Raw genomic sequence first — 23,624 nt, 5'->3', positions numbered from 1 at the left:
CGAACCACATTCTCATGACTCAAGGCAAAATAAAATCAAATAGCTTGAAATAATCAGAAATAATCTTTTATGTAGTTACTTGTGAGAGAGCTTCATAGCTATGATCACAATCAATATGAAACTTCCTGTAAAGGTAAGTAAACAGGTGAAGCAGGAATAGAAACCAAATCCCAGTACCAAGTAGGAACAATAGAGTGAATACAAAGAGCTGGAGGTTGAACTCCAACCACAGGTCCCATCCTGACTCAGCAGGAAAAAAAACAGCGAGAAGATGATCATGCTGTGGATTAAAGCTTAAAATCAAGCAGCTGCTCTTATGAGACACCACTTCACCATCAAAACTAAACTTCAGGACAGGATGGGCCAATCAACCTGCTTTGCAACATAAGCCTGGTCCCTAGTCCAGTAACAGCAAGAGGCAGGACAGCTTGTCCCTCTCCTGAATAGACACAGAAGGGTCATATGCTCTAAGACAAGTTTCAACTGCACCAAGAGCTGTCCTGCAAGGACATGAACAGTGAACTGTAATTAGAAGCTTCAGGACCTCCACTGGGCAACCTCTGCTGGAAGATGGACTGCAATTTACCAAATTAGGGAGAAGTTGAAGATAGAGAGAGCAATGCAAAAAGAAAGGCAGCCTAGCAGTTCTAGACAAGCTAGACATGAAACTGATGGAGTGAAGAACATACCTCCTCCTTTCTTTCTTTTTTACACAGAAACCTATCAAGTCTGGAAACCAAGACCATGCCTTTTGCGTTTTATCAAAGATTATGATAGAATCATTTATGTCTTACTCTCTTTCACCTTTAAAGCAGACTATGAAGGGGTTAATAAGGGACAGCAGAAAACAACAGCCTTCCCTTGCTGTTAGCTAATTCTGCAACTCTAGCACAAGTCTGTACTACCCTTCAGAAGTTCCAGGATTCAAACCCTGTTATTAAACAACACGGAAGGTCAATCACAGCAGAAAATAGAGAGGGACAAAGGTTAGAAAACTACAGTCACCTGAAAGAAGCACATCTAAGTTAAAAGCATACAACCTAGCTTGTAAAAATTAAGTAGTCAAAGCTGAAGAATGTAAATGTTCGTTTGGTTAGAAAGGATGCCTTTATGGTCTACTCTCCAATTAAATAATCATGGTTTTGGCGTCCCTGCCTCATGTAGTTCACAGCCAAGTATTGTCACAGATAACCTCACAAAAATTCAACAGTTTCTAACCTCGGTTAAACACTTAAGCACAGTATCACTAACATCCCATCAACATGTTACGGATTTGTTTTTCTTGCATGCACCACACAAGTACTACTTGCCTACGCTTCTTTTCCACTAATATGCAGCTTTGGAAATAATTTCCTTCTCATGCCAAACTCTTCAATTTTATACACTTGCATTTTACTGACAGCTGCTTATAGCATTTCTCTCTGATTATAGTGTGGTCCATTCTTCCCATCTACTGTCTTTGCAATTAAAACTGTGAGAAAGAAACCACATTCATCTGATGTTTCTCATTTTATTCTCTTATCCTAGATCTATGACATGTCTTCCAATGTCCATTTTGAAACTAACAAAACAATCTAAAACAGGAATATCATGAGATACTGAGATTTCAGTGTATACTTATTATTCATCAATAAATCTTAGGGAAAATTTAATTACATGATATGGTAATTCTGAACCTAAAAACCTAGTTTCTAAATTCCTGTTCTGGCATCCATTAAAAGGATATTTTATTATTTCACAAACACAAGTGTAAAAGATTTCAAATTGACAAGACTTTAAACTGTCCTCAGAACAGACCATGGAGGAGGGAACTATTTTCAACTCTGAAATTAAACAAAAAGTTTGAACTCTAAAAGAAGATAGTGCTACCAATTTTACTGACATAAAAAACCCCACAATAGTAGCACTGATTTTTCAGCCATCTTGGTCAGTTACGTAAGTCTGCTGCCTTCCAGGGAAACAGAAGTTTTTTTTAATTTCCACCACATTATTTAATGAAAAGAGAGAAAATACATCTTGTTTCAACAGATAGTTTTGCAGGTTTTTTTGTTGGTGGTTTGGGCTGTTTGTTTTGGTTTTTTTTTAATTATCAATTTTCCATTACCTACTGAGGACAGGACTGAAGAAATCTGCACTCTAAAATATATGCTTATCAACATGATCTCAGATAAGCCCATTTTATGTTTTCTACACCTCATCCGTTTGTGATGATCCTGACATAAGCAACTCTTTTGAAGTACTTTGAATTCATCATCATTTATCTATTAGAGTTGGGACTTAACATTTCTGATGCATCCTGTTCCTTACCTTGCATGGCTATGGAAAGCACTTAAACAAGGGGCTTTGCACCCACACAGCAGAGACTGCAAAGACCTCACAGGCAGAGCAAGAATAATCGAGTCTTTGTTTCTAGAAGAGGGTGAATTGAGGGAGGAGGAGGGGCACACAAGTTAAAAAACATTGGGCAACTTAAGACAATAAAAAAGATTTTCCCATCCTATAATATGCCTTGGCTTCACAGTCTGCAGAATACAGTTGACTGTAATAGCTGCAATATGTTTTTGAGAATAGAGAATCGGTGGTCTTCAAATGTTACAAGTGAAAATATTCTACATTCAAATTCAACAGCAAAACGTCTCTTCTGTACTGTAGCATATAATACTTGATAGTTGTTGAAAAAAGTTTAGACTACATCCTTAATAGAAAATAAAAAGGGGAAAAAAAATCCAAACAAAAACAAACCCGAAGAGAGAAACAATTACCAGTCACTGGTGCTAGAGAAAAAAGGCCAGTAGATTGTTAACAACTCAAACATAAAAGGTTAATTCGCTCCCAAGACCCTATGCCAATTTAAATCACTTGTCCCAGGGCACTGACAGTGTGCAGTAACACAGTACCTCTCCCCTATGCAGAATTACAAGCAGAGAGTGCTGTAGCACTCTTAATGATTAAAAAACACAGATGAACGTTGGATGGGTTTTATTTCCTATTTATCATTGCATCATTCAAAACTGAAACTAATTTTAATCTGAAAACTTAAAGATATTTATTTGAACAAACAACAATAACAAAATCCCTCAGGATCTGAGAATACTATAACTTACTGTTCTTATTAAGAATCAATCTTTTCATTGAGCAAACTGAAAAAGAGTACTTGGCCCCTTCAGCTTCATTTGGAAACTAGACAGGTTTTGTGCATCATTTTTGGCTGTGGCTAGGTTTTTGAATGGTGCTAGTTTGCAGCACTGCAACAAAGGCAAAAATCCTCTTTGATTAAATTGAAAAGAGCTGTGAAGAAAAAAAAAATTACCAGCAGGATTTAAAAGAATGAGCATCGGAAGTAATAAAAACTTGTTCCAAGTGGCTTTTTTAGAGAGACTTGGTACAACAATTTGTTGTTTAATCAGGATACAAGTCATGTTTCTGGACTGCATTCTTTATAATGCATTACTATATCACTTTAAGGAAATACCAGTTGCAGTTTCATAATGCTGTTGTTATAAACAACCTAAAAATTAGCACAATAAAATATTCAATTGTTTTTGGGTCTCTGATTAATCTGAAAAATCTGCGCTTAGAGTAAGGGAGAAACCTGAAACAGACTGTTTTCTTGCCTCCTTTTGTTTTTTTAAATTTAGATGCACTAACAAATCTTTGTGTCTTAGGAAAAAAAACCCAAATATTCTCACACTCCTGAGCTGGACTCTTAGTTCAAACGAGATATATTCAATGAAAATACCACCTATTACAGAAGCATATCCAAACTACAGATTGATTACTCAATAATTTACCAATTATTTGTATTTCAAATGACATTAATATTTTTCTTTTTGTTGTTCTATCACTACAGCTCTTGCTGATTAAAATAATACATATTAAACAGTTCCTTCCTTGTTTCTTTGAAAAAGCTGATGCTGTATCCTAAAACGCAGAGGTGCAACACCTGAAGTGACTGATCGCCACTAAGACCCTATAGCATGCAAAGAAAGACTTTTATTGTGCTGGAAACTTACACTGGAGTAAAATGCTGTTTCAGTTGTTCATGGATGTAATCTTTTTCCCCATGGAAGTCAACAGCAGTACTTACAAAGCACTTTCACTCAGTGTATGTCAGTTTCAGACAAACTGAAATATTCTGGCCAGACAGAAATGCAAATATAAATAGGATTCAGTAGTAACTGAAAGCTATAAGAAACTTCTGCTCTGTGTGTGCATATAAACCAAAACATTTCCCATTCTTTAAAAATAAATACATTTTAATTTTGGAAGTCTAAGCAATTTTAAAAATATTTTACTTTATTTTTAAATCTTCAGACAGACTGGAACTGACAGTGTGTTAATACTACAAGAGAATTCTGTAGGAGACACCACATAGGACAGATTATGAGAAGAAACCTCAACTAACGTTATCTAAGTTTAAACTTAGATATATATAAAACTCTGAAGGCTACACAAAGTAGAGGACTCTGAACTTGTCAAGCCCCCACTCTGTCCACTGAATATCTGGCAAAATGTCTTTAATCAAAGCTAGTCCACATTTTAGACCAAGGTTTAATCAGCAAAGGGTCTACACATGAGCATTAGTTGCAAATGGTTTCTCTGCTTAATACATAATTCTTCCTGGGTTAATTAGTCCAAAGAAACAAGCTTCTGTGGATTTTTAAATAAAAAAATATATTTTTAAAAGAACCTCTTTCCTTGAATTTATTTTGGGGAACAAACGCTGTATATTTGCATGTGCACATCTGCACTTTTTTTCTAATCTCTAAGCCGATTAGAAATCATTAAATAGGAATTACAAAATCCAGTGAAAATTACTGTAATAATAATAAAAGGACCCAACAGTATACTGTAGAGAAATGGAGCAGAACTGTTTTCTGTATACAAGGAACTAAAATTGTGTTTCAACATGATTAAATTCAAGGAGGAAAAAAGCTGACGCTTCTTTGAATTTTAGATTATATATGATTAGAGTATATAATTATTGTGTGTAGATAAAATATATTTAGATTATAGATAATGAATGATGTGTTCAAAATGATGCACCTTCAATTTTTAATGCAGCACGCTAATTATCAGAGACGTGCAAACTGTGGTGTTCGAAGGATACAGTGGAAAAAATGGCCCCAGAAAGAGTGCCATTTTCTTTCACTGCCACAGCTGTTCTAGAACAACACTGAAGTATGCATTATTTTTACTGGCACAAAGACACTATTACCAACAAATCTCCTTTTCAAATAGGATTAAATTATTCTGAAAACAACAAAAAAAGGCCAAAACAGGTATAAACTTACATAAGCCTACTGCCCTGACAAATCCTTAATGAAGTGGGAGTTTCTCCTTCTGTTTTATTAATATGTAAATATTACACATAAAGTAGATAACTGCATCTTTACACAATCCTTGTAGACAGATTTAATGATTTCTTCAGTAAGGAGGTCTGAATATAAACTGGTTTTGAACAAAAAAAGATTTCACTTTCTGATACAATGACGAACAACTAAAACATATTTACTGTTGCTGCCGTAAGAGCAGCATCCCTTATTTACCTTTAAAGGGATGCTTTTATCTGCCTCTGCAGATTTGCAACAAGTTCATTTTGACAGAAGTCACTAGTTCACTGAAAACTGATGCTGCTCCATCTGTACATATTTTCTGATACACGTACCAAAATACTGAAGTCTTTTTCCTGTCCTAAGTGACCTCCTGAAACTATTCTTCTGGAAAAACAGAGACGGAGAAGTGAAAAATCTAATACCAACAGACCTTTCAGGTACGTCAAATGTTTCAGAAAGCATGTAAAGAGGATACGTCATTGCATTTGCTCATTCTCTGCTTTTGTGCAAAAATGGAAGGCAAATCTCGAACTGAAAAACTTTGAAACATCACTATGGCCAGACATAAGGTCTAGGCTTTTTTTTTTTGACCAGACAAAGGCCGAAAAAAAGTTTTCCAGTAAAGTGTTCTAGTTCTATCTTGTCCACAAATCTGCCTCTGGCAAAGCTCCTGCAAACAAGTTTGAAGAAACGTTTTAAACACAGTGCTAGGGATAAGAAAGCAACACCATGGCATACTTCCTTTTAACTTCCAATACTTGAAAATTCCCAGATGCTTTTAAGTGCACTTCAACTTTGTTGTCTGGTTGGGGTTTTTTTGTTTTGTTTTGTTTGTTTGGATTTTTTTTTTGTTCTAAATGGAAATGATAAATCCATGTTTCTGTGAAATCTATAGGTGCATTTTACTTCAGTATTTCTGAACAAGTCCGTTTCATTGTTTCAATGTAGTGCTGTTCTAGAATAAAAAAGGAAGCAGAAAATCCTGATGTGCATTCTCTATATTCCTATTGTCACTTTTATTCCTTTTCCTACTTGTGTAGTTTGAACAGCTACTGTACACAGAGCTTCTATGGCACTTTCTGTAATGATATTAAACACTGTCTTGCCTTGCCTTCCTGATCACCCAAAATTCATACAGAACTTAAAAAACCCCTCCAATTAACAATCTCTAAGTGGGAATAGTATGAATAAAGTCATGGCGATTATTTCAATCTGACATCACATCTTCTGCTTCACACCCCATATGGCAACTTCAACACTTGGAAAGAATAGAAGGAAAATGACTGGGCATAACACTCATATGGTCACTAGTAACAAACCTATAAAATCAAAGTCTGGAGTTTTACTCCAACTCCTGCAGACATACTTTGACTACTTTCATGGACTACTATTGTCTAAACACCAGACTTAGATTAACTCAAGAGACACAAAAATCAAGTGCCAATTTCCATTATTTTCCTACTTCAAGTTCACCATCTCATCTTCGAATTTATTTGTTTTCGAAAGGTGAGTTATTTTAAGTTGCATTTCAAAACCGAGTCCTATCATCTGCAAACTTAATAAGGTAAACCCCTTTAACAGTATTTGATACAAAAGCCAATTCTTGGAAGCTTGTAGCAATAAAGCTGAATGATTCCAAACTTCAACTCGCTCTAGGAAAAAAAGCAGATGTGCTTCTACTTCACCAACTCCAGCCCCTCAGAACGCACAGCTGACCTACTTCCTACCCAGACCTTCTTTGACTATCAAAAAAACATACTAACTTATCTGGAAGGCTTAAGAAAAACAGTAGAATCTGTGAAGAATGACCAATGGACAACAGCAGAAAAATTAACACAACAGTCCAAACCACAAGCTTGACCTGACAGTCCTATTATGTTAAAGAAATAACCTCCTTAAGAAAAAAAGAGACTGAGAAGGTAGGACAGCATGTTTTTAACAGATGCTCCAATGGACACAAATCCTAAGGACAAGAGACACAGGTCTAAGGACCCACTCTCCTATCCCCATTCCTTTGATCCCACGTTAACCTTGTTTGCCTGTGTTAGGCACTAGAAGACCCTCCTTTCATACTTAGTTCCTTCCTAGATTTTCAAGTTTGTGAATACTCCTAAGGCTAGATTGTTCTGAAGTAAAATATGTAGATTTGGAGGATCAACATCAGAGCCACAACAAGACTTCACTGCCATTTAAGTGGTGTAGCTAAAGACCTCAATCCTACTTCAAAGATGTTAGATCTGACTCTTGGAATACTCAGGTTTTAGACCCAGCCTACTCCACAGTCAGTATCCTGACGGGGACTCTGAGCTGATGCATTAGTCTTAAGAGCCTGCTCCAAGAAAGAATCCATATTAACTGCACCCTTTCATTTTCTGTTTAAAAGCTTTAATACAATACCCAAATTGCTCTTACTAAGGAAGGTTGTAGGTGTGTCCACCTAAAACAATTTCTTAAAACTTATCTTCCTTCTGTTCTCTTTTCTAGCCACATTAATGGAAAATTCCTAGCAATACTTAAAAAAAAAAAAAGTGGGAGTATATACACACCTACCAGAAAAAATAAAGATGAATGCAAACCTTATATCTGATGGGGAGCACAGAGACAGAATGCCTGTCTCCCTGGAAGCAGGGAATTCAGAAACAATACGGGCAAAGACACTTCAAATCTCCTGATTCTGAATACTGGGAACAGAAGAGTATGTTTGCACATACCGTTCAATGGCTTTGTTGTTTTCAGTAGTTCATCATATTGGTGAAAGTGGCAGTATCAAAGAAGTTAGTTTCTCCTTCATTTTCAACCAACATTAGTATCACTATAATAATCAAAAGCTTCAATGTTACAAAGATGACTTCTCTTAGGATTGCTTTTGAAAGTGTTAGTAGTGGAAAAAAAATAGTGAAAATCAAGCCCTTATATTAAAATACACTGATACAAGAGTATGGTGATCCTGAGGGGGGCAAAACCCCAAGAGGATTTTCAACCTATATTAAGCGCAGAAAGGTACACTTCTGAGTCATTCACATGCTATTTAGGGTCACAGCACACATATTTGTTGAGGATGTCCACATGATAAATAAATAAACGCAAGGCTCAGTAAGTTAGCTCTGTCAAACAGATTTTCTCCTTCTTTATTGCAGTGACTTAACGAGATCACAAGTGAGAAAGCAACGGGAATAAGATTTTGTGTTTTCCTGGCTCAAATGACAAAAACATAAACCACACTACAATGCGTACAACTTAAGGTTTCAAGGAAAACTCCTTCAAGCTAAACAGCAGCTAGCAGCTTGTCTCTATTTGCCATCACTCTAGATCAGAAGAGCCTACATGTTTTTTTTTCTTTCCTGCCCCTTTCAGTTACACTTGAGCTCTTTGACTGAAAAGGTCTGGAACAGATTAAAAGTCCAACCACAAAATAAAGAGCCTTGGCATGTACTCAAGCCTGTCTGGGATACACATACGCAGTGGGCCCAAAAAGGGAAGCTATGCAGTAAGAAAACCTTATGCAGTCTTTTGGACATTTCTAACTTCTTTCAGTTTAACTGCACGGCCTTAACATTTGATGGAGTTTCCGTATGCACAAGAGAAGCAGCTTTCACTTTTACAGTTAGACCACGCTATTTACAGGAGTACAAAATAGTTCTGAGAAACAAGATTTATCTCTCTCATGACCTCTGTCAATTAAAGTCTTTTCCACACTCCTTTTTAATTCCAGCTCATCATTGGAAACTATAAAGTAACACAAAGAAAACAAAAATACATACCCTGTAAGATTACTTAAGCAAATATAATTGACCTGCCTCTTTCAACTCCAAAAGGCAACACTGATTTTCAAAATAACTGCTTCCTTTTCAGCCTTACTCACATATTAAGTAATTGTGAGTTGCAAATTACCCACACACTCCTCCTCTTGCAACACACAAACAGGTCTGCAACCCTGGCTGGTGTTAAAGCCAGTATGGACATTTGCCAAAGCTGACAACCTTCCATATACACCCCACCTTTGGGCTCAAGTTGCATAGTGGTTCAACCTGTCTACAAACCTATGAGCAGTTTATAAACAAAGTGTGACAAATGTGTTCTCCATAAGAGCAAAGGGATGTTTAAAGTAAGCACTCAAGCCTACAAAACAAAAACACTGACATTTCTAACAGCCATTTCAGAAAAAGCCAAAACATAACAGCGACTGTTGAGTTCTGCAGCTCTGTGTTTATATGGCATTCATGGAGTTAATGCCTCTCCCAAAAGGGGCCCACAGTTGTTGTTAGGTCAACCCCTGTAAAGCTTCAAAGGCTTTGTATCCCCTCAGCCTGACCTACTCAGTGATCTGCACACTGTTTTCATTTAGTTGCACTGAGTACAAAACTAAAGCCTGAAAACCACAATGATCTCGTCTCTCTCTCTTTTTTTTTTTTTTTTTTTTTAACCTCCACTGTTTTTTCCATGGCTCTGGAAAAATAACTAAAATCCATAGGAGTTGAAAATAGTAAGCTATCATTGGGAAAACAAATCGGGGGCAAATTAATACAACTAATAAAGTTTACACACAAAGGTCATGGCTTTAATCAAAATCTGAAGCTGTAATATCACTTCAAAAGCAACAGAAGAATCACTTTGGCAATCTAAGAAACTAGTTTAGAGAGTCTTAATATTACACACTATTGCTATTTATAGTCATCAGTGCCAATATTGTATTGAAATGTTTGTGGCTCTGCTCTTCATATAGATTAAAACATTACAGAAAATGAAATCACTTCTGTTTTGTTAAATTTTTACATCTAGACCTTGTGATCCCTAATTTCAGTTACTATTTTTAAACAGTCTTCACCCCACAAAAAGAATACTGAAGTAGAAACAACAAAATTAAGCATTTCTCTCCATATTGTTTAAAACAAGTAGTTTTGTCAAGATCATCACTGTGACATGCTGGAATTATAAGCTGGTGTATGCTTCAACTGTATTTGAACAGCTTAAATTATTATTTGAAAATGCCCTCTAAGATATTGCAAAGGAAAGTACAGATTCATTTGGGAAATGAAAAGATTCTTCTGTGATAAAATTTTGCAGTTTTAAAGGGAAGAGTGCGCTTGGCTGAAACTGTCTCTAGGTCAGCAATTTCTGAATGCCATCAATTGCGGAAATTGTATGGATCATACGGAAAAATACCAACACCTAGCATTGGTGACATACTCCCACAGGATAAATGCTAATCCTTTTTGCTTTCTAATTTTTTTAAAGTAATGATTTAAATAAGGTCTCTATGATTCAAATTAAAATATATTTTAATGGTACTATAAAAAGTTTTCAAAATATGCCTGCAAAATTAAAGCTGAGTGAACTGAAGTGAATCAAAAACTCTGAAGCGAGATGAACTTTTACCAAAGCGTGGGTCAAGCCTTGGGTCTAGCCAAGATGTGGTCTTGTTCTTATGGTTTATGTAGTAAATTTCTCCATCCTGGGTCATAGCTTGTTCCCATCCATCGGGGAGTGGGCCTGCAATATAGAAGGAAGGAGTTGATGGCGGGCTCTTGTTTGCTCCGGCTGAAATTGTTCTAAAAAAAAATTCCAACATTTTACATATATAACAGTACATGAAACAGAGTTTCAAGCTCATGTCTAACGTGTCTGGGATAAGGGCAAAGATGTGGCGGGTGGGAAATCCAAGAACAGAAAACACTTCTATCATTTGATTTAGGATTTGGAGTTTAATTTGGTAACTTGTTTGCATCTTTTCATAAGCTTTTGACATTCCCTTTTGCTACAGCATTATAGTAGAAAACCAGCAATAAGTCAAGCCTGTCAGAATGAAACCAGCATGAACACCACGAAAAAGAACAAGCATAGAGATATTCTCTCTCTCATGGGAAAGTTCACCTAGTGATTGAGGTCCAGCAGCAGCAGCAACGTAACACTGATGAGATCCTGAAATATTCCTTTATCTTTCACAAACAATTAAAAAGGTGACAAAACTCATTTTCCCTTTACTTCATATCATAACTTTCTACGAAAGCATTAAAGCCTTAAGCAAGCAAAAACACAAACCTAAGAACAGGAGGCAAACAAGCGATGAAAAAGCAAAGGTAAGAAAACATCAGAAGCAGACATTGAGACACACTGCTACAATTAGTAGTGCTACGCCTCTATGAGCAGGAAGACACAGGTAGGAAAACCTACATTTAGGAAAACGAAGGTAGTTAAAAGGGAGGTAGCTGATGGTGTACTGGAGTCCACAGCTAATGCCTGAACATGGAGTTTTGAAGTGTGTTTCCCTTATGTTCCAAATAGCAGCTTTTGAGAAAATCACCTTTCATCACTCTTACAGTTCATAAACCACTCATTCCCACCTCTATATGATCATGTACGTTCATCTGTATTTTGTATTATTAGACTGAAAACTATTCTTAAAATGACACTCATCTCATCTGGCAGGTACTTAAAAAATCTATGGCTTTGAATTCTTATACTCACATAGAGATGGACTTCTAAAAATATCTAAATTAGATACAGGAAGGTCTTGCCTATATTTCTTTAGATGTAAGTACAATCCTAAAATGATACAGCAAAAGATCCACTACAAGTGTTAAGAATGTAAAGACTGAGACTAAGAGACCATTCTGTATAAGATACATTAAGTGTGAAATTATTATGTTTGCACATACATGAGACTGATGTACATACAAAATTATATGTCTAGCTCTGATAAATGCCTTAAGTATCTACTATATTCATGTTAAAACTGCATTAGCTCTTTGCCTGTCATTTTGTCCTAAAGTCATGTTCCTGCCGAAGAATTCATTGTCTAAAGCTGGGGAGGGGAGAGGGGAGGAAGGACAAATTTGTTTGTTGAATCTCAAAACATGTTCTTGGAGAAATGTCAAAAAGAGTAAAATAATAATTCAACTGCATTCCATTAACATCTCAAGGCATAACCAGGACAAGAATTACTTACCGGGATCTTTGAAGATCCCCCGCAAACTCCATTTCTAATTCAAACTCTTTCATTGTGGCTCAGAAAACTATGCCTTTCTCTAGCAACCTCACTACTCCACCAGAGCTATGGGTTTTCAAGCGAGGAAAAACAGTGATCTAACCATTGGGTATTTTGTTCCCATCCTTAATGCTCAGAAGCTTTAAATTCCACACACAAGTACCAAGAGTAGCCCAGCTTTTACAAGAGGCTAGTGAAAAGAACAGGCAAGAAGGAGTGACAACACTGCAGAATGTTTGTAAATCCTAACATATTCACAATACAACAGGACTTTAAGGCAGAACTGAAAGCTCACTGTACTTTGTTACCCTACCCAAAGATCAGCCAGCTACAGCAAGATGCTATTTTATAAAACTGGGGCACAAGAACACAGCAACATGCTCCACGTCACCTCAGTGTAGAACCCAATGAAGAACCAAGGATCTTCCTTGACTCTATGCCAATATACCAGCCATGTGGGCAGACCTTCTCACTACCATTCTCCTCAGAGTCCTTCTAAGCCACACATCCCTTCAAGATGAAACTTGGCAAAAAATTCTCTTTTGAACTGCAAAGCCAAAAACCCCAGCTGGCTCCAGGAAAAACAAAACTAGCCTTGAGGTATCAGTCTTGCTGAACACTGAGTAAAGTGTATACTGGCCCAGCATGTTCCTTTGTAGTAAATAAGGAACAAAATGCTTTTGAAGCAGGATGCCAGAAGCTGATCAGTCCACCTACCTGGTGGAACAATACTGCTTTGAGATGCAATGATCTGAGGAGTACTAGCTTACTAGAGACAAATGTGGGCAAGGTTCTCTCTCTAAATAAAATGCACAGCTGTGGTCAGGAAAGGAAAGGTCTGTGCTCACCTGGTTGTCACAGCAGCATGCCTTCCTTGCTAAGCGCCATCAATAGCTACAGTGGCAGAACTTTTCTTTCTAGAAACTTGTGGCATTAACCATGATGTTGCTTTCTTCCTTGGCCAGTAAACTGCTCTCGTGTTTCTGCTGTCCTCCCAACATGTTGAAATGGTAGTTAAAATATTGATTAGTAGTACTTTCTGTAATTCCTATTTGGTTTTGTGAGCAGTTCTGAAACTAAAAGATGGTGAAGTCTGATTTTGTGACTGTCTGACAAACTCTGTATTACTGGCAAGTAACAAGAGGCAAAATGGAAAATCATGGTGAAGAATAGCCTACATGTTCACTCAGAGCATCAAGGGAAATTCCTGTGCAATTATACGTCCCTTTTCCCCCCAAAAGCTCAGCATCTGCTTATATTTTTAAGCTAAGTTATATAAGCTCTACACTGCTGCTCTTCAGACATACTCATGAAAATTTCCATAGTTACTGTAGCCCACATAGTACAAAACCAGCCATGCTGAGTCTAACCAAAAGTCCATTTACCCCAGGCACCTTGTCTGTTGAAGGCAGCCCTAGTGACTGTAACACTCTAAAAAACTTTTAAATAAAGCATCGAATACACATATAGACCCAAAAAGTATAGTGGTTATGAATAGTCACTTGGCCTCCAGTACTTAAGGTGATGTCTTGATCCAGATCAAGAAACTTAATAGGTGACAAAGGACCTCTCATTCAAGTACTTTTTACAGTCTCCCCTTGAACCTTTGTAAACATTTAGTACCAACAATATCCCTGTGGCACGATCTCCTACTACTTCTGTTTAATGGTCTGTGTGCGCATCTGTTTGGTGCGTGTTCTCTTTACTCCTAATTTTTTACTTTCTCAATATACCTTTCTTGAGATGAAATGCAGAGTCTTGAATGCAAAGCAGAGCTCACTGCTGGCAGACAGATGACAGAATAAAAGCAAAAATGTAGCAGATTCAAGCTATGCTGAGATACAAAATAAATCTTCCAAGTCTCTACAGTTTCTGGTATTTAACTGAAAAATAAATGTAAATAAAGTTGTATTTTATCAAAAGGTTAATGCATCTTAGAAGGCATCTGCATCTGAAATGTTTTTCTTCAATCACAGTCACTGTGATTCCAAAACTTTTAAAAATTATATCAAAGTCTACAAAATTCACCTAAAGTCCACCTTACTCTGTCAATTCAGTAAAACTTACAAAAAGACACCATTAAGAAAGGCACATTTTCTGCAGATGAAGAAAGAAACGAACATCTGTCATGCAGATACTTCGAAATCAGATTTTCACAACAGATCATATGTAGTGTAGACTGTACACAAAGCAGCATTTGTAGTACAACCAGTTACATAGAAAAGAAATCTGCAACTGAAGTAAACAAGAATCTAACTATAACTTGGTTTAGTTACTGGCATATTTCCTCCCTACCCCACAAGGGAGAAAAACCCTTCAAAGGTTATGAATTTTAACATTTTTCTACCAAATTTTAATATGGCACTGCAGCCTTACCCTAACAAAAGAGGATAAAGAGAAGCAATCTGATCCAAAGCTAATTATCTAATGTCTATGTGCAAGAAGAAGGTGCTAAAGTAATCAGTGCCATCAAGCATGATTCAGGAAGTAAAACTATCTTAAGAATGGAAGTGTATGAACACTTTTACTCTCCCATCTCTATTATATCAACTATAATTGAATAAGAAATATGCATTTTTTACTTTCAAATTTACATTTTTACCTCAATGAGAAATGTTACAGGAGAGGTTCCTCAGAAAAACAACATACCTTTTTTTTTTAAAAAAAAAAAAAAAATCAAGACAAGAACACAGTTTCTCCTGTAATGCCTTTAGGAGTAAAATAGTTAGAAAGCAATCAGAATAATCAAGACTAGTTTTTATATACATGTTGCACATTTAGAAGTAACAGGCTTGTTTTCTTTCCATTATTGACGTGAAGATTCAATCCTATTTCACAGAAGATTAGCCAACAAATGCCATCTAAAAGGGCACTGTGTCTCTCTGCATACATGTGGCTTAAGCCATTTCAATGGACTACATGGAGTGAGCTAAGTTCAGCAGGACTGAGACAAAAGAAATATTAAGGAACCAAAACAAGTAGGGAAAAAAATTTCTCACTTTTCACATATGGATGCCCTCCTGTTAAGCATGTACGGTAACTTATACTCATAAAAACAGATCTTTCACAAAACCATGTCAGGAATATGAATCTGGTTCAAATGCCTATTAATTTCCTTAGAGAAACATAACTTGCAACAAGATAGCTGGGTTCTTATCCAGTCTCTGCTGCTTCAAGAGGTAGGATTTCTTAAGAAAAGCAAGCTAAATATTTCAACCTCATACTAAACTAGATCTTCCCTGTCTTCCCTGTTTTCATTTGGAGCACTCATTTGACTTGACTTCACCCTTACCTTACTTTTTCTTTCTTCCCATTTATCCTATTTATCCAGAAAAAAAACCCCAACAGGGTTGCAGACAGCAGCTTCTCAAATTCTGTCCTCTTTCCCTCTTCAATTTGTTTTCCTGTTCTTAATTCTAGCTAATAGCTAGAATTCTAATTCTGTCTAAATGTCTAAAGCTTCTAATGGCTTTCAAGACAGCTCCTTAAAGTCTTCTCTCTTATGTTTTACCACAGCAACTTTACTCACAAGCTCCTACGGCAGTCTCTAATTAAATACACTAAAACTTGGACAGTAACTTCTGATTAAGGGCTACAATTAATGAGCGCTGTGCAAGGATGAACCATACAGAAAGGAAAACAATCTCCCTTGTGGCATTTCAGACTTTTTTTTTGCTAGTCAGTGACCTCCAGCTGTGACAATACTTGAACTTGGTTTTTACTAATATTTTTCATGAAAGGCTCTCAAAGCACTAGGGTATGTTTTACTGCAAGTAATATTTGAGAACAGAAAACTTCTGTCTTAATGGTCTCAACTTTATTTCCCAGTGCGTGAGGATGATTATCCAAATTAGAACATTAGATATTCTTACATCTATGTTAACACTCAGATTTAAGCTCCAATGTGCTGAAGCGGTACACAGTTACTTGATGATTCCAGTTCTCTTTAAGATTCTTTACAAGACCACCAAAGAAGCTAAAGTTATCACTAATTCAGTACTAAAAACTAACAGAATCAGATATAAGTGACTTTAGTAAAAACTAATATACAGTCATAAATTAAAGTTAGTACATAAAGATTTGTCGAATCAGATATCAGAAACAGAATAATATCCCATAAATGCAGGTTCAGTATTATTTAATTCAAAACTGACGTCAGTTAAATGCAAGTAAGTCAAGAGTAAGCAGATGCATCTTGAAGAGCCAGTTCTGAGTCATACTACCTTAACTGTTTTAAGCTTAAGAAAAGCAATGCCATGTAAACACATAACAATATACAAGTTCTGATTTCTTCATGTACTTTATCAAATTCAGTGCACTGGAAAAAATCCCCAACTTTTAAAAGACTTTACTTTTTTGCTAAGGGCTCTTCAGTATCTTTTCTAAATACATAAAGTGAATCCTACTTCACTATCAATATGTTTTCCTGTTAATTCTTAGTACAACAGAAGGTTTATGTAAGCATTCAAAGAGCAAGCATCTAATTTTAGCACAAATAAGTCAAAAGGCAAGACAGACCAAAGGCATCGTTTCCTTTCTCCTATTCTCTTCTTTCTCAGAAGTGTCCCTGCAAAAATATGTCATCTCTATTGCTCTAAGTTTCCTGGGAAATACTTACAGTAAAAAAAAAAAAAATCCCAGATATTACATTTCACATCAGAGTCTGAGACCTTAATTGCTCTGAATCATGATTTCCTGAACTTGAACAGGACTCTCATCTGTTTTAGCCAGCAAAAGTTTGATTCACTTCCCCGATAATACTCCCTCATGAAGAGCACCGTTTGGTCACATCTTTTAATCTTTTGGTATTGTCCCCAGCTTAAGAATTGCAGCAGGAAACAAAGTTATCTAAACAAACAACAAAAAGCAGCACCAGACAATAACCTTTGTGAAATATAAGACCAGCAGACATACACAAAATACAATCAGACTGTGAGATAAACAAAACATGAACCTCAACAACAAACAGAAAGTGACAAAGCATAGGGAAGAGTGCAGCGGTTAAACTAGCACAGCACCAAATTTATCTGCTTGCTCTCTGCATTAACAGGCCAAGAGAGCTCTGAAAACTTACATCACATTGTATAGCAAGAACAAGAATGCTTTACTGCTGTTTAGTGACACACACCCCATACCTCCCCAATCAGCTGCAAAACAATTCTATTTTCCAGGAAAATATATCAGACTTCCTCAGCTAGAGGAATAACCACCATGATACAGGATTTTGGAAATGGTAGGAAAATCAGAGGAAAACCAAAACAGCTCTGCTTCTAAACAAGATTTTCCAGGTGTTTTCTTTCTTCATTTAGGGAAGACACGTAAAAACGAGATGCTCACAACATGTAGGAAATGTAGATGAATGGGAGTATAACAAGTCTGGTAAGTGAGCAAGGGGAGGCAGGGGAAGCAGAAGAACACTCCAGAAGCACAGTAGCTTTAATGTAAATTGACACTAACTGAAATTCTGGTCTTCATCAATTTGAAAGCATTTTCTGTCAGAAGAAATTGGATAAAAATGCTGCTTCTTTTAACGTTTTAATCATTTATTTGAAAAAATAAAAACATAAATCAAAGAACTAGAGTATACTTTCTGTATCTGTATATGATATAAATTCTCTTACCTCAAGTATCAGACTCTTGCTTGGTGCATCAGCCATCAACAAATTTAAAGTTCAAAATGAGAATAACTAGAAGGACAATTGTGAGATTTGTACTCTCTCCCTGCCAATTAAAATAACTAATGCTTCTTCTTTGTATGATATTTTTCATAAATACCAATTCAGCTTACCTGATGCCGAGTTCATGATGTTCTGCTGCACAGAAGGGCTGGTGGGAGCTGTAACATTCATCTGGGAAAGCATGGCCTTCCTAGGATCTTGCCATGTTGTTGTTTGATCAATGTGACTAAGATAAAACAAAGTCAGAATTAGGACAGTCATGTATTCACAACAATGACCTGCTAGCACAGAAAGTTTAATAAAAAAGGCTAAGCCTGCCAACAGCAGCCACATTCAAAACCAAGCCAGAACTGTTTGCCCTCCTTCCAAGCATCACGGTAAGTCAGATTCTCAAACCCTTACTGTGGCTACCACCACTTTCCGAACAGCTGTAGTGATCAGAGCAATGGTGAGATAAGACTCAACATGAGTATTGTAATCTAGACTGTTGTACCATAAATAGATGTCGTACCTGTGAATTCAACATTCTGTCTTTTTCTCATTGATTAGTTAGTTGTCAATTCAAATTGTGACTTCAGAGTCTTTCAAACCAAGCCAATCATGTCTGGAATCCCAAGCACAGCCTAGTACTTGGCATCACAAGTTAATATTTAGTGTCTAGGGAGTCACGATGAACTGGCTAGTGAGTTTTCCCCAACTTTCTGTGCACGGACAACATCCTCAGATAACTTGATAGACTACTCCTCTCAACACTGATAGCTGAACAACTTCTTTGTGGTAATTTAAGTAACCAGTCACACTACAGTAACAGTATGAGGGTGACGGAGCCTTGGCACAGACTGCCCAGAGGGGTTGTGGAGTCTCCTTCCTTGGAGGTCTTCAAGACCCATCTTGACATGTTCCTATGCGACCTGATCTAGGTGACCCTGCTTCTGCAGGGGGGTTGGACTAGATGATCTCTAAAGGTCCCTTCCAACCCCTATCATTCTATGACTCTATGTGCAACTGCCTTTTAACTTCATACGAGAAGATGAGGACAACTGGACTGTCACGTAATCCAACTGGCCCTCTGCAGAACCTAATTACAAAACTTTGGGATCTTAGATCTATCCCAAATAAATCTAAATCTGGAAAGTACACTCGGTGCTGCCATTCACATAAGTATTCAATTCAATGAAGACACAAAATTGTAATGAATGATTATTTCAACTTTTGGTATGTGATTAGCATGTTTTGCTAATGAATAACAAATGCAGGCTATTCATAACAAGCATCAATGTTATCTTGATGCCACTGAACATTTCTGCTCCAGGAAGTACATAAGGACAAAAATAAAACTTCTAATACACACTGAGTGTTGATAACATAATTTGGTTTTCATTCACTTAGAACTGGTATCAATTAAAACTCATCTTCAAATAGTGTTATCAATTATTAGAACACATCATTAACTTGGTATCATTCCTTCCTTACATTAATTCAAGTTATTTTTCTTTCTGTATTACATAGAATGTCCATTTTCAGTTACTTCATTAAAATCACGTGATCCAAATTCAAAACTAACTACCCCAACTCATATCTCTGCTTTGTAGCTATTGTGTTTTGTATACAAATATAGCCATTGTGTTTCGTACACAAACTGGTGGATCAATGTGTATTTGTACTGAACTATCAATCAGGTTATAAATTTTTCATCTTTTTCTTGGGATTAAATAATAATTATGCAACAACTGTTCACAATTTCTTATTTTAAAGCATATTCAAGTTTAGAAGCTGGCACTTTAGACATTCTAAAGGGATCAATATTTCAAATCTATTATCCCAACATTAGCATCTTTGTGAACATTGACATCTGACCATATAATTCTGCTCTCTACCAACGAGAAAGGAACCTACATAAGCACTGCTAGGAGGTAATTCATTTGAGCAATTGAAAGAACATACTTAAGGTGAATCAGGCCTGTTTTCTCCTTCAAGAAAGGAACCTAAGTTAACTAGGTCAAATACAGTGACATTAGAAGTGATGAATCTCAAACTTTGTTTATGTATTTGCCTGACCACAACATACAAGAGCTCTGGTCATAAATTAAGATCTCATCTTACGTCAAACTGGATGAACAAAACAATATTATTTTCTACCTGCCTCAAGCAACTAATTGCTATGCCTAGAAACTTACTAATAAAAATCTTGATTCTAATTAATAAAAATGTGCTCCACTGAATTCCTAAAGGTTTTAACACGTTCTTTGATGTTCAAAAGTTGGTATTTGCCCCCAAAATACTAGATTTTGTAACTACTTCAATCATTTCAAGTAAGTGAGAATGAATAAAAACACACTCACAAGATTGTAAAATGGTGTAGCAGTCACCAAAATAACCACATAAAATTATTTATCACATTCTAATCATTGATGGGACTTTCTGTTACAAGGTAGAAGGCATCATAAAGTGGCTTTTAAAAAAGCTTTGTTTCAAGACATGTATGTTTTACCCTCTCTAAACACGCACATAAACAATCCAGGTCAAACAGCTACAGACACTACAGCAGGGTCGCAATATAGGCAGGAATATTACTTATACAAAAATGTAACAATAAACAAAGCTCTACTTTGTCTGCACGTAGCAACTACTGACAGTTTTCCCTTGTGTACAGGAATCTCCCCATTATTACAGCGCTAATTAAAATGGTGTCACCGTCATGTTAGTTTCCACAATGCAGCTCATTTAGTACAGCTACTGTTGAGCACACAGTATCTTTGGTTGCATATGTTTTCCAGTATTCAGCTCCACTGAGAAACATGCCATGTGCAGCAAAACTTCTTTATTTCCTTTTTAGCCTATTTATTTATAAAGCAAGGCACAACATAGTAAAGACTACTGCACACATACATAAACCTTCATACTGGAAAAGATTTTTTTTCATTTCACTGCTCGCCTATTTTCAAAGCAATGAAAGCAGTTAAAGATAATACAGATGTAAAAACACTGCACAGCAATGCTTCACAGACTATGTGTTTAAATTACAGTACCAGAATGTGCTACTCCTCCTCTCCATTTCTGATTTGTTATCTTTGCTCAACTCAGCTTTGGGAACAGTGGAAACTGGGAAAACTCCACACTGAACCCATGATAACATATTAGTTTATTTTCATTTAACTCCTATAAAAATCCGTGTAACTCCATGAAGTCATAAAATGTCTATGTAGGGTACATGTTTTATAGCCTTCAGATTTATATGCTATTTGAGTGTAGAGTGAGAAACAGAAGGAAAAAGGTCTCACTGCTTTACAGAACCACTTTTGCAGTTAACTACAGGACCACACTGAAACAACATTCATCAGTTTTTCAAAACATATCTGGATATGGGATAGACGAATGGATTGTGAAAGAAACCATTTTAAAAGCACCTCCAATCTTGAGCACAAGGGCAACATTATTGATTCTCCAAGACTGCTTAAGCAAACCACAAAAATTATAGTTAATGTTTCTATGGAGTTGTGTGGAGCTGTTAACACAGATAGCTATTTTAGGCTGCATCAGCTTCCAAATTTTTCCCAGTTAAGTATCACTTGAGAAAAGTCTGCATGTTCCTTACTTGACCAAATAAACTCTGACCAGTAGTCTTCTTAGAGCAAAGAGCCACAGAAGAAAAGTCTCAAAGTAAGCAAGCTGATTACATTAAAATCATACTAATCATAATGCTGGTTCAGTAAGGCAAATTCCTTGTTCCCTCCTACTCGGCTGTGTGTCTCTTGACTTGCATATCCATTTCCCCCACATCTTCCCTCAAAACCTTTCTCTTCAGCCTCCATCAAACCCCAGTCCTTATCTTACCTGCTCGATATCCTAAGGTTTTGAATGCTATATACTAAGAAACTACCCAAAACATCACAACAGATCAGTTCTTTTCCACGACTTCCAGATGATGCTCATCAACTTCTGGAACACAAAGCAGGCAAATCCCTACTCATATGGATGAAATGTTTAAATAAGCCCTAGTACTACAGGAAAAAATATAGGTCTTCATTTTGTTCAATATCTACAGCATGTGCACCAGAGTAACTTACTATAAACGCTATGTACTCCTCATAGGTATAGACCTTTACCTCTGTTTTGAAGAGTAGCATAGAAAAAGTTGAAATGGACACAAGAACTTTGACATCAGCACTATATTATCTTTCCTTGCAGTAAACATTTTTTTTCTGAGGTAGCTGTCCCAATCCTTATATTCCCTATCTGCTAATTTAGATGACCTGAATGCTATCTTAATAAAGTACTACTGTCAAATTCAAAAGATAAATTAAAAAACACAGGCAAATGATATCAAATCAATGAAACCTGTATATCAGCCATTACATTTAGTACTGTTACTATCAAGCTAAATTCAAATTCAACCACTCATGAACTACAATCACAGCTCTACACTGTATACACAAAACAAAAACAGTAAATATTCCTGGAATTAGAATCAATGTCTCTAGAACGATCAAGGAACACAAGACATTATACATCACAGATTAAATTACCAAACCCAATAGCTAGCTATCTGATAGATCTGTTATTGTTCATTTAAGTCTAGGTGAAGCAAATTCTTGTTAAATTGGACAAATGCTGTGTAACACGGGGGCTGGACTAGATGATCTCTAAAAGTCCCTTCCAACCCTACCATTCTATGATTCGATGACTCTATAAACTAAGGTTTATATCGTAAATGTGTGTGTATGGTAACAGACCTTAGAAAAACAAAGCTAAAACATCCAAAACGTGCAAAACATTTGTTAGTAAACTTATATCAATTCTTATATCGAAGAAGAGTGACTGTTCCAAGTCACACTACTCCCCACCAAAAGGCCTTGTCAAAGAGCTGTGCACTATGAAATGAATCAAGATGCCTCTCCCCACCCATCCTCAAGTTTTACAGTCATATAAAAATTACTTACGTGTTGACAAGAACAATTTCAAAGAAAATAAAAATGGTCTTAATTTATGCATACAAAAAGCATTTCTGCACTTTGTAAAAATAGGAATTTCTAACGGAACAAAATCTTTACTGGCATTAAACACTACCACAGGCCTGAAGATTCATTAGATTCAATTTCTACCCTAATTTTAAAGACATCATGGTTTGGGCTTTTTTTGTTTTGTGAATTTGGGGTGGGGTTTTTTGTTTGTTTGGGGTTTTTTTTTTTGCTTTTTGTTGGCTTTAAAACTACAATAAAAAAGAAGCAGGGGATCCAGAGACCAAAAATAAAATATCATGTTTGTTACTTTTTACTGAAAATAACCTTTAGATTACAACAAACTAATAAAACAAAGCCATTCCTAAAACCAGAGAATTGATCTGCCTTTGCACAGTCTGATACACCTTCACATTTGTACTCTGGTTGCTGAACTGAAAACACATGAACTATTCTATTGAAAGATGTGTCAGAAATGAAGTAATACACAAAAGACACTAAAAAAAAATCACTTAAATCCTTCAAGAAAGGCTTATCTAAGTTTTGATATTTTGTAGTATTTATTGGAACTACCACAGCACTGTTGGTAGATACACTTTAAGATATGTTGAGGACTTCTGTGTAACAGAATTCTCAGTCTTTACAAAACCGTAATATTCTTCCTCTT

At 36.3% G+C, this 23,624-nt stretch overlaps 1 protein-coding gene across 8 annotated transcripts in view; it reads right to left on the bottom strand.

Annotated features, from left to right (window-relative positions):
- Positions 1-23,624, bottom strand: part of YAP1 (Yes1 associated transcriptional regulator) — a 95,112-nt gene that overhangs the window by 24,994 nt on the left and 46,494 nt on the right. For 4 of the 8 annotated variants that reach the window (XM_061991686.1, XM_061991687.1, XM_061991688.1 and 1 more), the window contains exons 3-4: positions 18,110-18,225; positions 10,713-10,826 (exon numbers count right to left, since the gene is read on the bottom strand). In XM_061991686.1, the coding sequence (XP_061847670.1) occupies positions 10,713-10,826; positions 18,110-18,225 (230 nt within the window). The remainder of the gene's footprint in view (positions 1-10,712; positions 10,827-18,109; positions 18,226-23,624) is intronic. The other 4 variants (XM_061991704.1, XM_061991714.1, XM_061991724.1 and 1 more) reach the window with 1 other exon arrangement.

This window comes from Colius striatus, chromosome 1, assembly GCF_028858725.1.
Source record: "Colius striatus isolate bColStr4 chromosome 1, bColStr4.1.hap1, whole genome shotgun sequence".
Lineage (NCBI taxonomy): Eukaryota > Metazoa > Chordata > Aves > Coliiformes > Coliidae > Colius > Colius striatus.
Note: the sequence above shows the minus strand (reverse complement) of the source record. Positions and strands in the feature narration are given on the sequence as shown.